We start from the raw sequence: 17,708 nt of genomic DNA, 5'->3' as shown, positions 1-17,708 counted from the left end.
TTCCCTCCACGCCGGGACTGGCTTGTGGGGGAGGGAGGCGGTTAGTGGGGTTTAGCGCCTTTTCTGGCGGCGGTAGATTTGAAGCGCTTTAAAGGACCGGACCCCGGGAAGTGAAGACTACAGGAGCAGGTAGGTGGCGCGAAGCCCGTTATGTTTCGGTGGCGTCCTTTGCAGCAGTCCGTGGGTACGAGAGCGGGAAGAGCCCGAGGAGAGGGGCGGAGCCGACGCGTTAGGCCCGGCGGAGCCAACCGTCTTCGCCTCGAGGTATCTGGGCTGCCTGGTCCCTGAACGAGCCCCTCAAGGACGTTGGCTCTGGCTTTGCAGCTGTTGCAGCTGGAGAGGGCCTCCAGCCGTGCCTCCCCGGCCTGGGAAACGGTCCTCCGCCTGCCAGCCCCCGCCCTCTCACTTGGGCGCACACCTCCCTCCCTGACGCATTTTGCCGCACAAGCTGTAATATGGCGGCAGCAGCGGCGGCCTGAACTCTAGGGAACAAGGGTGATTTTTGAGCTTCAAAATCGTAAGACTAATCGCTAATGCGGGGTAGGTGGGAGAATTGGTGGGGAAGGAGTAACCTGACGTCCTGTCAGGTTAGGGTTGGAGACTTGCGGGCGAGGAGCCTGGATCACAGGGGTTAAGATTAGACTGAAAACAGGCTTTCCTCCTACTCCGATCTTTTCCTCTCACAGACAGCGGCTATCGTACATAGTTAAGTGATACAGGCCTTTTGACTAAAACTGAAATCCAGGCTCTTCCCTTTTCATCCCAGGGAAGTTCACCCACGTTTCCGAGGAGCTGTGAGCAGCGCAGGCCTCTTAGTAGAAGATAATTACTCTTTAGGAGGAAGGCGATGGCTTCAGAGCTCCATATGCCTTGGGGGAAGTGTGCGAATTTGGCTCACCTTTAGTCTTTTAAGGAGCTAAGTCGGGGTCTGCGGGATTGGAGAACTCCTAGTGATTTTGGAAATGTTATAAAAGCACCATTTTGTCCGTTGATTTAATTTATTCCTACAGCAGTACTTTGTTCAGGACCAAGCTTTTGCAGTAGTGATGACAAATACGTCCAAGAAAAAATTAAATGTTCTGGACTTTTGGGAGTCCGTTAACTTTTAGTAGCTAAAACCAAATGAGGGGGAAAACATGTGTGCGTGTGTCGGTATTAAAAAAAAAAAAGCCAGTAATTTGCCGGTTCGTAAAAATGATGGGTGAGGAGGTGTATGAACATTTTCGCAATAGTGCCGTAAAATCCAGAAAAGGCACGGATATCTAGAATGGCTGCTTCTCTCATCATATTTTTTAAGTATCCGAAAATTTACCCGTTTTAGCATTCCCCCCTTTTTTTAAGATTTTATTTATTTATTTGAGAGAGAGAGAGAGCCCAAGAGGGGGTAGGGTTAGAGGGAGAAGCAGACTCCCTGCTGAGCAGGGAGCCCCATGTGGGGCTCGATTCCGGGACTCTGGGATCATGACCTGAGCCGAAGGCAGTCGCTTAACCAACTGAGCCACCCAGGCGCCCTTTCCCCGCTTTTTTTATTTTAACCATTTTAGATAGGATTATTTCTATAATAAATTACTTCTCTCTTAATTAGAGTTCATTTTACATCGTTTAAGGTTTTATTATTCAGGATTATAGGTGCCCTGAAATCACAATGGGTCTTGTAGTAGGATTCTGTGCTTTTTTTTTTTAATTGTGTTTACTTTTAAGGTTTTTTTGTCTTTGCAGGCTGTTGTCAGGGTTGCCTTCCCCTGCTTTCAGCAGTGTACAAGTATGCAAGCTTCCTAGTTTAGAAAATTTGGATTTGTTTCTGGCTCAACCATCTTTCTGAACCTCAGTTTCTTCATCTGTAAAATATTTTGATTTCAGGCTATCATCAGCTGTGGGCTTCAGAAATAAATAATAAGGTTTGTTAAAAATTCTGTGTAAAATTGATTTTCGATAAGAAGTCAGTGGTTCTCCTAAAGAACATACATTTATTGTGACTTATTAAAGGCCTTTCATTTTTGGTGCTTATTATTGTGGCCTTGCAGTTATCAGTGGCCTCAGTAAAGTTTTTGTCCTTTAGATATTTTGCGTATTTTAAATTAGGTTTTCTGTTAGGCAGCATCCATTGTGCATGCAAAGGAAAATTGGTAGCCGTTCATAATAGTATGAACTAGTCATCAATAGTATGAACCATTAGCAATTAATTCTTCCAGTGTTGCTCTTTTAAGAAACAGATGTTGATGTTTTCCCATTTTTGTTTTTACTAATAGGGTATTTCAATAGAATTATAATGTATTACTTAGTTTTAGTATTCTAATATACTAAGATGTCTAACTTGTCACATTAGGAGTCCATAGATAACTCAAGTGATTTGAAGAGTTTGTTGCAGATTTTTGCTATATTGTGTTACTTCACTTTTTTTGGGCTTTAATATTAGCACCAAGCTTTAGTTTTTATTTAAGTGTCAGTGGTTTTACCCTGGTTTAATGCATATACTGTCTCTATAAGAACTCTGTATTTTTATTTCTGTGGGCCAATATTGCATCTTGAAATTTACTACAGGGAGTATTGTGTAAATACTCAGAGAAAACTTCCGTAACTGGGGACTTTGTACTTTCAGTACCAGACGGGAAATCTTTTGTACTTTTTTTTTTATTTGACATATTTGACATATTTTATTTATTTGACAGAGAGAGACACAGCGAGAGAGGGAACACAAGCAGGGGGAGTGGGAGAGGGAGAAGCAGGCTTCCCGCGGAGCAGGGAGCCGGATGCGGGGCTCGATCCCAGGACCCTGGGATCGTGACCTGAGCCAAAGGCAGACACTTAACGATTGAGCCACCCAGGCGCCCCTGCACTTTTTTTTTTTAAAGATTTTATTTACTTATTTGACAGAGAGATAGAGAGGACAAATAGGCAGAGGGAGAAGCAGACTCCCCACCGAGCAGGGAGCCCGACGTGGGGCTCAATTCCAGGATCCTGGGATCATGACCTGAGCCTAAGGCAGCCACTTAACCAACTGAACCACTCAGGCGCCCCCCCTTTTTTTTAAAATATTTTATTTATTTATCTGACATAGTTTATACATAAGTTATACATCAAGTTTATACATAATTAAGAGTATAATATATAAAGAGGCTTCATTCATTTTAAAATCAATGACTTAAGGAATCATTCATGTTTTAAAACCACTATTTTAGGGGTGCCTGGGTGGCTCAGTCGGTTAAGCGTCTTTCTTCGGCTCAGGTCATGATCCCAGGGTCCTGGGATTGAGCCCCACAACGGGCTCCCTGCTCCGTGGGAAGCCTGCTTCTCCCTCTCCCACTCCCCCTGCTCGTGTTCCCTCTCTTGCTATATCTCTCTGTCAGATAAATAAATAAAATCTTTAAAAAAAATAAAACAACTATTTTAATATTAAAAAAATTGATGCCTATATTTATAGGTACAACCTCTTCCAAGAAGAGGTTGGTGATGGCTTTAAGACACCTCTTAAAAGTGCAAAAGATGGGGCAACAGAGACATAGAGGTAACACAGCAGGGGGAGTGCACTTCCTAAATTCTTAAATCTTTTAGAAAACAAAGGTGGGGTGAAGAGGCTGGTGTGAATGTCACATTGCCTTCTTTGAAAGTAATCTTCAAGATCTATGGTTTTAATTAGTTTAATATGCTTGCACTTAGAGGTGGAAATATGTGAAAATTGTTACCTGTTTTATTAAACTTAAGCAGACGAGAACTTTCCATCTTTATTTTTTTTAAGATTTTTATTTATTTGAGAGAGAAAGAAAGCACAAGCAAGGGGAGAGGCAGAGGGAGAGGGAGAAGCAGACTCAGCAGGGAGTCGGTTGTGGGGCTGATCCCAGGACTCTGGGATCATGACCCGAGCCGAAGGCAGACGTTTAACCAACTGGGCTACCCAGGTGCCCCTCCATCTTTATTTCTTAGTCCTGAACTGAGGATGCTCCCTCTTAATAATGGATTCTGTTTATTAAGAAAGAAAAGAAACATTTTATTAGTAAAATGCAACTCAGGCAGATCTAGGGAATAGGTTCTGTTTCAATTATGGAATAGACTCAGAAGGTGGTTACTGACTGGTAGGCTCTGGGAAAATTTACTGACTATAGGGCACCTGGGTGGCTCAGTCATTAAGCGCCTGCCTTCGGCTCAGGTCATGATCCCAGGGTCCTGGGATCGAGTCCCACATCAGGCTCCCTCCTTGGTGGGAAGCCTGCTCTCCCTCTCCCACTCCCGCTGCTTGTGTTCCTGCTCTCATCTCTGTCAAATAAATAAAATCTTAAAAAAAAAAAAGAATTTACTGACTACAGATAAAAATGAGCAATATTCCATGTGAGCAGCAGTACATATAGGAGGAGGGTACTGAAGTTTAGGCAGAGTCTAGTTCTGCTCATGCCTTGATTTACTAGTATTATTTCCATTTGATAATGTAGTCCTGGGCCAGGCCTTGTGCATGGTGTTGAAGATACAGGGTACTGAATTTGAAGAGTTTACAGACAAGTTTATGACAACGAAAATAAGATTCAACAAAGGAGGATCATTTAAGCTTTAGAGAGTCAAGGTGAAGTTCCCATAGAGTGTACTCTGGCTATTTGAATCTTTAAGGACACAGAGGAATTAGCCAAGGGAAGCAGAGAGGGCAAAGACCTGCTAATCTTAATAGTTTAAAAGATTTACTGTCTACTTTTTGAAGACTGAGTACTTTGTTGACCTCCTCATACTGTGTGAAACTTCTAAATCTTCGAATGTCATAAATTACTGCATTATTTATTGCCTAATTGCAAATATTGTGTCCTTTATCATATATTTTAGTAATTAGTTGCCTATGTCCTTGTCCTGTCCCCTTTCCTATCCTTCATGTTACTTTAAGATGAATATCGAAATTATTTTATGTATGAAACTACAAGATTAAACTTTTTATGTATGAATTTGTTACCTCTTAGGTTTTTTTTTTTTAAGTTTTATTTATTTATTTGAGAGAGAGAATGAGAGACAGAGAGTACAAGAGGGAAGAGGGTCAGAGGGAGAAGCAGACTCCCCGCTGAGCAGGGAGCCCGATGTGGGACTCGATCCCGGGACTCCAGGATCATGACCTGAGCTGAAGGCAGTCGCTTAACCAACTGAGCCACCCAGGCGCCCTCCTCTTAGGTTTTTATGAAGTATATTTGTTACAGAAGTTTACACATTTTAGCATTTGCTATTTTAAAATACATACAAAACTATGATATTGTGGGTAAACATTGAAAACAACTGTATTTCTCTCTGCTTAGAAAAAAAATATACATGAACATTTTATTTTTTTAAAAGATTTTATTTATTTATTTGACAGAGAGAGACACAGCGAGAGAGGGAACACAAGCAGGGGAGTGGGAGAAGGAGAAGCAGGCTTCCCGTTGAGCAGGGAGCCCGATGCGGGGCTCGATCCCAGGACCCTGGGACCATGACCTGAGCTGAAGGCAGATGCTTAACGACTGAGCCACCCAGGCGCCCCTACATGAACATTTTAAAAGTTATAGCTTAAGTGTCAGGATTTTATGCATTTTTATGTGATCCAACTTTTTCAGTGAGTCTGTTAGCTTTATTATGTAAAAAGTATTTTCATTATGAAAAAAGTAGGTGAGGTTAAGTATTACTCAAATTTCTGAAGGAGTCAGGCAGGTGAAATGAGTTCATGAGGTCAAGTAGATAGTAAATAGTAACAAGTAACTGGCCATAGTTGGAGGCAGACCATGTTGATTGCTGTACAGGAGTGGAGCACATTATTTTTGTTTTTCAAGAAAATATCTGGATTTTATGGAAATAGCTGCAACTCACTTAGGTTAAACAAATATTGTAACAAAGCAGGCTACCATTCTGAAATCTTTCATTATATACCATTAGGAAATTCGTGAATTAGTTTATTGAAAATTGCATAGACTTGATTTTTCCCTGAATTGTATCTTTGGTATCTCTCAGTATTGTATTGTTTACTTTTTCTTGAAAACGTGAAAAATTGATCAGATGCTTGTCTCATGTTTGATTTTAGGTATTAGTGAGTAATATCAGGAAATCATAATTATGGAGGAAATACTATGTACTATATTTCTGATTAGGTAGAACCTGATTTCAGTAATATTAGAGACATAGTGGTGAGCCATCTTTTTGTCATCATTGTTCTTCATTAGCTATAACAACATTTACATACTTGAGATTTCTGTAGTGCTTTTAATAATTGCTGTCATCTTTCTTGAATTTAAGGCATTTTTGATTTACTTCAGAAAAACTAATTTTAATCTATTTCTGTGAAAAGTATCCTTATATGGTATAACCTAAGTATGTATTATAATCACTTATAGGTATGTACATTATAATCTTAGATGATTATATATATGTTTTTTATTATGAATTTTTTCTTTATAATACCAATTATATTTATTAAAAGTAGATTGAAGTACAGTAAGGCAGAAACCATCTTGGTCTTACAACCAACACAATAATGACTTTTCAATTTTTTTTCTTTTTATAAATCTTTAAATTTGAAGTTTAGGAGTGGTTGATTATAATGCTTTTGCATATACTGTTTTGTATCTTATTTTTTTAACAAATTATAAGCATTTTCCAAATTACTAATGTTTATAGCAGTACTTTAACAACTATGATATTTTGTTCAACCAGAGACCATGATTTAACCATTTTTTTGTAATAGTGACTAGATTGCTTCTGATTATATGTTCCTAAAAAGAGCACTGATAGCTAAATTTATACATGAAGGCTTTCTAAAAGGGTAGTTTCTTACAAGAGATAACCTAGTATGTGAATTTTACTGGTTTAAGGTGAAAACCCAGTTTAATGTGCAAACACTTAAGAGTTTCACATATTTCCAGAGGAGCTGAGTACTGTTTTAGTCTTTTAAAAGATCTTTACTATTTTGATAAGCAAAACATCTCATTTTATTACTTTCTTTAAAATTTTTTTTTAAGATTTTATTTATTTGTCAGAGAGCGTGCAACCGTGCACAAGCAGGGGGAGTGGCAGGCAGAGGGAGAAGCAGGCTCCCCACTGATCAAGGAGTTCTTTGCGGGACTGGATCCCAGGACCCTGAACATGACCTGAGCCGAAGGCAGAGGCTTAACCAGCTGAGCCACCCAGGCTCCCCTTAGTGTTTCTTTAAAAATATTCGTGATTGTAAACTTAGTGTCTGTCTTTTGAAGAAAATTCAGAAAACAAATACATAAAAATTATCCTTAAACTCATGGCCTAAACATAATCAATGTTAGTATTTTGGTGTAAATCTTTGGGGTGGCTTATTTTACTTATTTTTTGGGGGGCTATAATTGATACTCTGTTTCAGGTACAACATGATTTGATATTTGTATATATTGCAAAAATGATCACATTAAATCTAGTTAATCATCACCTCACATAGTTACAAATATTTTCTTGTGATGAGAGCTTTTAAGATCATCTCTCTTAGCAACATACAGTATAGTGCTGTTAACTATAGTCGTCATGCTGTACATTACATCCCCAGGACCTAAAATGAATTTAGGTTTTTTATTTAGTTTTTAATTTTTTTTAAGATTGTACATATAAGTGAGATCATATACAGTATTTGTCTTCCTCTAACTTACTTCACTTAGTATAATGTCCTCTAGGTCCATACTTGTCATAGTAATAGGATTTCCCCGTTTTGTTTTGTTTTTTTAAGATTTTATTTATTTATTTTTGAGAGGAGGGTGGAGAGGGAGAGGGAAAGAATCTCAAGAGAGTGGAACCCGTCCTGGGGCTCCATCTCATTGACCCTGAGACCATGACCTGAGCCGGAAACCAAGAGTCGGACACCCAACTGACTGAGCCACCCAGGCACTGCAGGATTTCCTTCTTTTTTGTGGCTGAATGATATTCCTATGTGTGTGTGTGCACATACCACATTTTCTTTTTTCATTCATCCATCAGTGGACCCTCGGGTTGTTTCCATATCTTGGCTGTTATAAATAATGCTGCATAATTTATAATCAATATGAGTATTTTGGTGTAAATCCTATCTTTCACTTATATTGAAATGTAATTGACATATTGCACAGTACAAGTTTAAAGTGTATGTGATTACCACAATAAGTTTTGTTAACATCCATTGTCTGATATAGGTGCAAAGAGGAAAATGTTTGTTTTTTTTTTTGATGAGAATTTTAAGGATTTATTCTCTTAGCAGCTTTCTGATATACCATACAGCAGTTAACTATAGCCATCACGTTTATTACATCTCCAGTACTTATAACTGGAAGTTTGTATCTTTTGATCATCTTCATTCAATTGCTCTTACCCTCTCTCCCCAGCTCTGGTAACTAAAAATCTGATTTCTTTTTCTGTGAGTTTGGGCAGGGTGTGTGTGTATACATATATTTTTTTTATTTACCTTTTTTTCTTGGATTCTACATACAAGTGAGATCATACAGTATTTGTCTTTCTCTGACTTCACTTAGCTTAATGCCCTCTAGGTCCATCCATGTTGCAAATTGCAAGATTTCCTTGTTTTTTTATGGTTGAATAGTATCCTATTACATATGTAAATATACCACATTTTCTTAATACATTCATCTGTTGATGGACACTTAAATTGTCTCCCTGTCTTGGCTGTTGTAAATAATGCTGCACTGAACATTGTGGTACAGATAAGTCTTGAGCATAGTGGTTTCATCTCTTTTTAACATATATCTCATGTGTAAAGTTGGGAATTTTTGCTAACTTGCTTTTTTCACTTAATATATTATTAATATCTAATCCATGAGTAGTTTTTGATAATTTTCCTTTTTATTTTTTGTAGTAACTTTTAATAATAATCTGTTCATGTGGTATAAAACTGAAAAGGTATAGAAGATTGGTTATACAGTAAAACCACCACAACAAAACTTCCTACCCATCTTCCCCAGCCACACATTTCCTCTCCCACCAGCTGCCTCTGTATTAGACAAGCAAACATATATACATATTTTTTTACTTCTTTGAAAAATATACAAAGAAAGCATGCCATACCCGTATCTGTACCTTGCTTTTTATTTTTTAACTTAACAAAGTTTAAATTTTAAAGCAATACATAAACTGCTTTCTCATTCCTTCTATAGCCTTGTACGTTGTGTGGATGTAATACGATTTATGTAATCTCTCCTTCTTTAGGGACATTTATATTTACAGCCTTTAAACCACAGAAACAATGGTGCCTTGAATAACCTTAAAAATACCTTATTTTGCAAATGTGTGGGATATGTATAAAATTTTTCTAAATTGGGTTACTGAATCAAAGTATTTAATGCGCTTGTAATATTGTGTGCTGTCAATTTGGCAAAGGATTGTATCAGTTTACCCCTTTACTATTGGCAACAATGTATGAGGTCAGTATTGCTTATTTTTGTTAGGTGAAAAATGTTACCTCTCATTTTAACATGTAAGAATATGATTTCCAATCACTAAATATCATCCATTTCATGAGAGAATTTATTTAACCAGCTTATATTACTGCACAACTAGTTTGTTTTTTATTTAGTATTATAAAAAGCACTTCAGTGACTACGTGTGAATTTTTTTAAGGTAAAGGGTAGATTTGAGTTTGTTTTGTTTTTTTTTTTGTTTCTGTTTTTGTGTTGTTTTTTGTGAAAAAGAGAAAGAGCACAAATGGGGAGAAGCAGGCCTCCCGCTGAGCAGGGAGCCCAATGCGGGGCTCGATCCCAGGACCCCGGGATCATGACCTGAGCCGAAGGCAGACACTTAACTGACTGAGCCACCCAGGCATCCCTGTAAGTTTATGTTTTTAGTAATCCAACATGGGGCTCAAACTCATGTGACCCTGAGATCAAGAGTCACATACTCTTCTGACTGAGCCAGCCATGTGCCCCCAATGTTTTTATACTTAAAATCTATCTAACAATGTTTTTTGTTTAACATTTTTTTCCATATTTTTTAAAAATTGCATTTTCATAGTGTAATAGATCATCATATGAATATTTCTTAATTTACTTAACTGTTACATTGGGCATGTAGGTTGTTTCTAATTATTATTAAACCAAAATCAAAGAATATTTCATTTAAAATGATTGCCTTCAGAGAGATTCCAAGATACTGAATTACTAAAGTGTTGAAGGTTAGAATGAATATGAATATATTCAAAGTTGTTGGTCTGTAATGCCAAGTTGCTTAGCAAAATTGTTAATATGGTTTATATTTTTAATTTCACTTTTTGTAAATTGTCCATGCTCCCTTGGGTGATTTTTGTGCTTTTAATTGTTTGGTGCATGTTCCCTATGGTATTGGTTCTCAAAGGTGGGGCAGAAGAACCTTGGGAGATTTTTTTGGTTGTCAGATGTGCTGATACCTAAATAGGGCCATGGGAGATTAATGTTCTGCAGTGAGTTAGGATGGTCCTAGTCAGTGAAGAATCATTCTATCTAGCACCCCATTCTTAAGCACTGTTCTACGGTAAAAAATTAACACGTTTGTTGAAAATATTTTCCCGTTTTTACTTACCTTTTTTTTGGTAAGATTTATTTGAGAGAAAGTGCGTGTGCCAGTGCATGGAGTGGGGGAGGGGGAGAGGGAGAATGAGAATCTCAAGCAGACTTCCTGCTGAGCACAGAGCCCCCCATGGAGCTTGATGTCACCACTCTGAGATCATGACCTGAGCCAAAACTAAGAGTCAGAGGCTTAACCAACTGAGACACCCAGGCACCTGTTTTTTACTTTCTAATTTCCTTCTGACAAATAGGAATAATAAATTTCTTCATGAAGTCAAATCTGTTTATTTCCTTTATTTATTTATTCATGAACCTGAAAAATTATTTAATACCCAGTTTGGATAAATATTTACATGTAGTTTTCCTAGTTTCCATTGGGGGAGGAGTACACAGTTTTGTGAAAAAGAAAAATAATTTCCTAAGATCTTCTAGATTTAAATGTTAAACAGCAGTAATAATCATGAAAGTGAGACACTTAAAAAATACATTAAAACTTGAGTGCTCTTTTGAAGAGTTTCTTTTACAGGTCTGTAGAAAACTTGGGAAATGAGAAACTAAAAAAAATCGTATATGACCCTTTAATTTAGAGATAGGCTCTTAGATTATCATGTATTTCCTACTATTTTATTTTATTACGCGGATATATCCTTAAATTTTATTAATTTTATTTACTTATTTTTTAAAGATTTTATTTATATTTATTTGAAAGAGACAGATAGCGAGAGAGCATGAGCAAGGAGGAGAGGGAGAACCAGGCTCCCCGCTGAGCAGGGAGCCCGACATGGGGCTTGATCCCAGGCCTCCGGGATCATGACCTGAGCCGAAGGAGATGCTCAACCAACTGAGCCACCCAGGCGCTCCTAAATTTTACTAATTTTAAATTGGGGAACTAATACATGAATATAGTCTCATTGCAAAAATTCAAACCTTATAGTTAAAGCTAAAGACTCCCATTGACTTCCATCCTTACTCCCAGTTCCTTCTGCAGAGTGCTGTCGGTTTTGCTATGTAACTCTTTATCTGTAGAGATAGAGTATTTATTTTATAAACACAATGCTTATGTGCAAATTGCTTTTTTTTCTTTTCAACTAAGTAATAGGATTTTTGGATAGAGTATGTAGACTTTTTAAACTGCTATATAATATTAAATAGCATGTATATACCAGAATGTATTCAGCTGTTCTCTCATTGTGGGATATTTTGGATGTTTCCTTTTTATTGTTAACAGTGTTGCAAAACTGTTCTCACACATGCCTCTCCTTTCATGTATAATCATGTATCTATTAAATACGGATTTCTTACCATAGCCAAGCCCTGTTTACGGCACTAGGAATTAAGAGGGGAGCAAAACTGAAGAGGTTTATCACCTCATGGAACTTATATTCTAGTAAGAAGAATAGATAAAAAAAACTTGAATTATAATAAAATAAATTAGCAATAAATGCAGGGAAGAAGAATAGAGCAGGTAAGGGGATATAAAGTGTTGGAGGACGGGCTGCTCCTTTGAGTATACTGGTCAGGGATGCTTTCTTTGTGGAGGGGATACTTCAACAATGACTTAAGTCAGGGAATGAACCAAGCGAAGATCTGGGGTAAGAGCATCCCACACGGAGGAAACAACAAATGTGGAAGACCTGATGAAGAGACTAGGCCTTGGGATGTTTGTTGTTTGTTTTAAAGATTTTATTTATTTGACAGAGAGAGCTGTCAAATGGGAGCCCGACATGGGGCTCGATCCCAGCACCTTGGGATCATGACCTGAGTCGAAGGCATACTCTATTTTTTTTTTTAAAGATTTTATTTATTTATTTGAGAGAGAGAAAGAGAGAGAGCATGAGAGGGGGTTGGGTCAGAGGGAGAAGCAGACTCCCTGCCAAGCAGGGAGCCCGATGCGGGACTCGATCCCGGGACTCCAGGATCATGACCTGAGCCGAAGGCAGTTGCTTAACCAACTGAGCCACCCAGGCGCCCCGAAGGCATACTCTTAACCGACTGAACCACCCAGGCACCCCGGGATGTTTGAGGAACAGCTGGAACATGTGTATCTAAAGCAAAGTTGAGAAGAATATTAGATGAAGTTGTAGAGGTCAGTAGGGCTAAAATATTTAGAGCTGTACTATACAGTACAGTAGCTATGAGCCACATATAGTTATTGAGCACTTGAAACATGGCTATTTTGAATTAAGAAACACTGGATTTCTAAGACTTAATACCCCAAAAAGAATGGGAAATATCTCCTTATCACATTTTTATGTTGATATATGTTGAAGTAATATTTTGGACTTACTGAGTTAAATAAAATATTTAAATTAACCTTTTTACTTTTTAAAATGTGGCTACTAAAAATTTAAAAACTATAAATGTGGCTCATATTTCTCTTGGACAGTGGTGGTTTAGATTCTTAAATCCGTGGAAAGACATTCTGATTAAGTGTGATATATTAAAAAAAAAAAACATTAGGCAGAGGAATGAAATGGTAAATTGTGCTTTTAAAGGATCACTCCACTCAGGTTATTCTATGGAGAATAGATAATAGAGGACCAAGTAAAAACAGGGAAACCAATTAGGAGGCTATTGCAGTAGTCTAGATAAGAAATGATAATAATGGTAAAGATGGTGAGAGCATTTTTTAAGCTAAAATTAAGTCAGTGCTAAACTGACTTTTTAATGTTTGGTTAATGGCTATGAAGGAGAATGCAACCAAAGATGATTCCAAGTTTTCAGTCTTGGCTGATTTGGACAGTGATAATATTTACTAAGTTTTGAGAGAAGTGGGGGTAGAGAAGTAAAGGTTTGGTTTTGATTTATTATTTTTTAATAAAATAAACTTTATTGAGGTACAATATAATGTACTGAAACCTACGTAAAATCTAAGTGTAGCTCAGTTTTCCCAAAGTGAACTCACCCAGGTAAGCATCTCTCAGATTAAAAAAACAAAACAAAACAAACACTATCGTGGTAGCTCCCACTTGTGCTCATAACTCCATAAATTAGTAGTGGTATTCATTGCAATTTAAAGTACCAGAGCTATAGGCTTTTTACATTGTGCCCTAGAATTGAGAAACTCGGACGATTATCAAAGATTGTGTCTAAAAGGTTATGGGTAATTAGGGATTTTTCTAACCTATCATAAATTATGCCTGGTTTTGTTTTAAGATTTATTAAGAGAGAGATTGTGAGGGGGAGGGTGGAGGGAGACGCAGACTCCTTGCTGAGCAGGAAGCCCGATGCAGTACTATCTGATCCCAGAACCCTGGGATCATGACCTGAGCCGAAGGCAGACGCTTAACTGACTGAGCCATTCAGGCACCCAAATTATGCCTGGTTTTCAAGAACACAGTACTGTATGTAGGAAATTAGCTGTAATTATAAACAATCTGGTATGTTTGGGACAGTATTTTTTATACTATAGTACTCATTGTAAGAATAGTATAGTACTCATGTAAGAATAGAAATCTCCACCTTTGGCATTGTGGTTAAATAAGTAGTTATATAGGTTTTTTGGGGGGAAAATAAATCATTAAACTTTCTCTTCTCTTCCTCTACCCCCAAAAGTAGAAATTTTAAGAAGGCCTACAAAAATTATTTAAAAGATAAAGGAGGGACACCTGGGTGGCTCAGTCAGTTAAGCGTCTGCCTTCAGCTCAGGTCATGATTTCAGGGTCCTAGGATCAAGTCCCTCATCAGGCTCCCTGTTCAGCAGAGAGTCTACTTCTCCCTCTGCCTCTCCCCACACTCATGCTCTCTCTCTTTCTCTCGTAAAAATAAATAAAAGATAAAGAATAATCAGATACTAAGTTTTTAAGAAAGTTTCCTCAGATTTATGGATTGAACATATTCTCAGTTTCAAGTGTGCAGGAGTTGAGATTCTGTACAAGTAAAAACAATGCAGCAAACTTGGCAAGATACTAAAATTGCTAAGTTTTTTTTTGTTTTCTGTAAGGCTAGGCTACAGGAGGATTGAAAGTTTAGCTTTTTTGCTTTTGTTTCATGTGAAACAAATTCTAGTATCCATTATTTCTATTAGAAATAAAAAATGGAGTAGTCATGAGAAAATGGTATTTTCCCCCCTTTCTCGTGCAATAATGCCAAAAGTTGAATATACCAACACTTGGGCTGAATTTTAATGCAGTATATCTTTTTGAATGCAATATATCTTTTATGTAATTTAATCCCTAATTCATATAATCAGCATTAAATGAATGAATACATACCTACATTTTTCAAATTGCTGGTGATCTGGGCAGAGTATTCCGATTTGTAGTTTGTGGGTTGTGTAAAATTGATAAGGGGTGGTGATATAAAACCTACATGTGTGACGAAATTGTGTAGAACTAAGTAAATACACAAGTACTCAGATGAGTGCCAGTAAAACCGGGAAATGTGAATGGGATAAAGGATTGTATCAACATTGTTCTGCTTTTACGCTACAGTTGTGCTATTATATAAGTTTTCTAAAATGTTACCGTTGGAGGAAACTGGCTAAAGTACATACTATCGTATTATTTCTTAAAATCTACAGTGACTCTACGGATATCTCTAAAAATTGGTAAAGAGAGGACTCTATTTAGGATGGAGAGTATAGATTTTTCACAACTTCGCTGGACTTAAAATATCACACACTGCTTGTAGAGCTATCAGCTTAGATATAATAATTTTGAATGAACAGAAAATAGCCTCATATGTAGTGTTGTGATTTTACTCAGAATGAGAAGCTGCCATATATTATCGTTAAAATATCCCACTTTCTTCCTTGATGATTTATTTTTGGTATTTTCTAGAATTTTAATGTTTTTCTTTTTAAAACACCATTTTAATCAAAACTCTCCTTTTTGTTTTCAATGAGCGAAAGGATTGGATTAGTCTGCCCTTGATTTTTCTCTATTTAAAGGTAATCTGCTTGAGTTCACTAATCATACAGACTTAATACAGTTTTCTGTTTGGGTAGCAATCTATATTCAGTGGTTAAAATAGAATTTTTATTATATTATGGCTAAGGTTTTTCTTTTGTGTCTTTTGTTTCACAAAATGCAATCTAATCTCTAAAGAAAAAAAATCCTTGTTATTTATGTAATGGAAGTAAATATTAAAGTAAGTTCAAACTACATTTCTAATTTGTGTTCCAGGGTTTTTTCCCCTACAAATTTATAAGAAATTTTTGCTGTTTTGGTCTGTTTGCCTAAAACTCTATTTTGTTCATAGATTGAAGTATTGGAGCCATGGGAATAAAGGTTCAGCGTCCTCGATGTTTTTTTGACATTGCCATTAATAATCAACCTGGTAAGAAAATTAATGTTCCCATGTAACATTTATAAATGAATATTTAATATTTTAAATTAGTAAAGTATAAATGAGCTTCCTTCTTTTTCAGCTGGAAGAGTTGTCTTTGAATTATTTTCTGATGTGTGCCCCAAAACATGCGAGAACTTTCGTTGTCTTTGTACAGGTTTGTTGACATTTTTATTTATTTATTTTTTATTTATTATTTTTTTTAAAGATTTTATTTATTTATTCATGAGAGAGAGAGAGAGAGGCAGAGGGAGAAGCAGGCTCCCAAGGAGCAGGGAGCCCGATGCGGGACTCGATCCCAGGACCCTGGGATCATGACCTGAGCTGAAGGCAGATGCTTAACCATCTGAGCCACCCAGGCGCCCTGTTGACATTTTTAGTTGGCCTAATAGTAGTCCCATTTGACTATGGTTTTAATTTTTTTATTTAACATATTTTAATTTTCTTCAGATTATGTACCATTGACCAAGATGTGAAAGTAGTATTTATTTATTTATTTAGAGTGTGAGCGGGGATGGGGGAGCAGAGGGAGAGAGAGAGATTCTTAAGCAGCAGAGCCCAATGGGGGGGGGTCAATCCCATGACCCTGAGATCCCGACCTGAGCCAAAACCAGGAGTCGGGTACTTAGCTGAGTGAGCCACCCAGTCACCCCGTGAAAGTAATTTTTAGAAATACTACTTGTAATGGGCTTTTATCTGAGATTGATTTCTAAATTTCTACACTCTCCAGAAAAACATGGATGGTTTTTAAGTGAATTTAAAAAAAAGAAATTCCTGAGGGGAGTGAAAATTTTATAGATTAAAGACTACATAGTTTAAAAGAGGTGTATTTTACAGAGAATAGTTTTCATCATTAATTTTGCTTTAATACTGCTTCCTTGATTTTCTTTCTACTAAATGGCCTACTAATTTTTTTCTCTGTAGGTGAAAAGGGGACAGGGAAATCAACTCAGAAGCCATTACATTATAAGAGTTGTCTTTTTCACAGAGTTGTCAAAGATTTTATGGTTCAAGGTGGTGACTTCAGTGAAGGTAAGAAAATCATGTATGCTTTGTTAAGTATCCTAGATCTTAAAGTCTCTAGAAATACTCAAATAGACAAAAAGAAGGAAGCACATAGGAAATAATTTTACTTTGGATGCATGAAGTAATTTCAGAAATTTGCTTCTGAATAAAAAACACCATTCATCTCTTAGTAACCTATCAGTATGTGTGTTTCGTCTTGTCAAAACTAGTAATCCTTAACTACAATATAGGTTTTCCTATACTTTTATTTATCTTCCGTTATTTTTAAAGATTTTTATTTATTTGTGAGAGAGGGGGCGCACAAGCAGGGGGAGCGGCAGGCAGAGGGAGAAGCAGGCTCCCTGCTGAACAAGTCCAATGTGAGACTTGATCCCAGGATGCTGGGATCATGACCTGAGCCTAAGGCAGATGCTTAACTGCCTTAAAACTAGCGCCCCTAGTTTTTACCTATACTTTTAAATTGTAAAAACAAACTGTATTTTTAAAGGTGATTTGAAAAAAATCTAATTTTTGTTCAAAGGTCTACATAATCATTAGAATCTGAATGTTCTTTTTTCTCACATACCTTAATAGGCTTTGTCACATTTTTGCTATTGTATTGAAGGGGAAAGAAAGTAATTTGGGATCTTGTCAATATTGAGTTTAAATTAATATCTTTTATGATATGCTGTGAATCTTTGAGTATTTTTGATTCAAAATCATTTGAGCACCTACTTTGTAAGAAATATTTTATTTAGGGGGTACATTCGACGAGATTACTATCTTGAGAGTTTGAGTCGTGTTTTTCTTTCTTAGGAAATGGACGAGGAGGGGAATCTATTTATGGAGGATTTTTTGAAGGTAAAGATATTTACATTTACATTGTATTTTTAATGTTTTCTATATTATTTTATTTGTCTATTGAATCAGGATTATTAA

The 17,708-nt window shown here is 36.9% G+C and overlaps 1 protein-coding gene across 8 annotated transcripts in view; it reads left to right on the top strand.

The window, feature by feature from the left end:
* PPIG (peptidylprolyl isomerase G) overlaps nucleotides 1-17,708 on the top strand; it is a 51,171-nt gene continuing 33,463 nt past the window's right edge. The window contains exons 1-6 of one of the 8 annotated variants that reach the window (XM_028123833.2): nucleotides 278-517; nucleotides 1,861-1,898; nucleotides 15,678-15,755; nucleotides 15,847-15,921; nucleotides 16,689-16,796; nucleotides 17,586-17,630. In XM_028123833.2, coding sequence (XP_027979634.1) covers nucleotides 15,695-15,755; nucleotides 15,847-15,921; nucleotides 16,689-16,796; nucleotides 17,586-17,630 — 289 coding nt within the window. In that variant the 5' untranslated portion in view covers nucleotides 278-517; nucleotides 1,861-1,898; nucleotides 15,678-15,694. The other 7 variants (XM_028123843.2, XM_028123829.2, XM_028123857.2 and 4 more) reach the window with 7 other exon arrangements.

This window comes from Eumetopias jubatus, unplaced genomic scaffold (genome assembly GCF_037043125.1).
Source record: "Eumetopias jubatus isolate StellerSeaLion01/CBP00866 unplaced genomic scaffold, mEumJub1_p1.0 scaffold_3, whole genome shotgun sequence".
In the NCBI taxonomy this organism is placed as follows: domain Eukaryota; kingdom Metazoa; phylum Chordata; class Mammalia; order Carnivora; family Otariidae; genus Eumetopias; species Eumetopias jubatus.
Note: the sequence above shows the minus strand (reverse complement) of the source record. Positions and strands in the feature narration are given on the sequence as shown.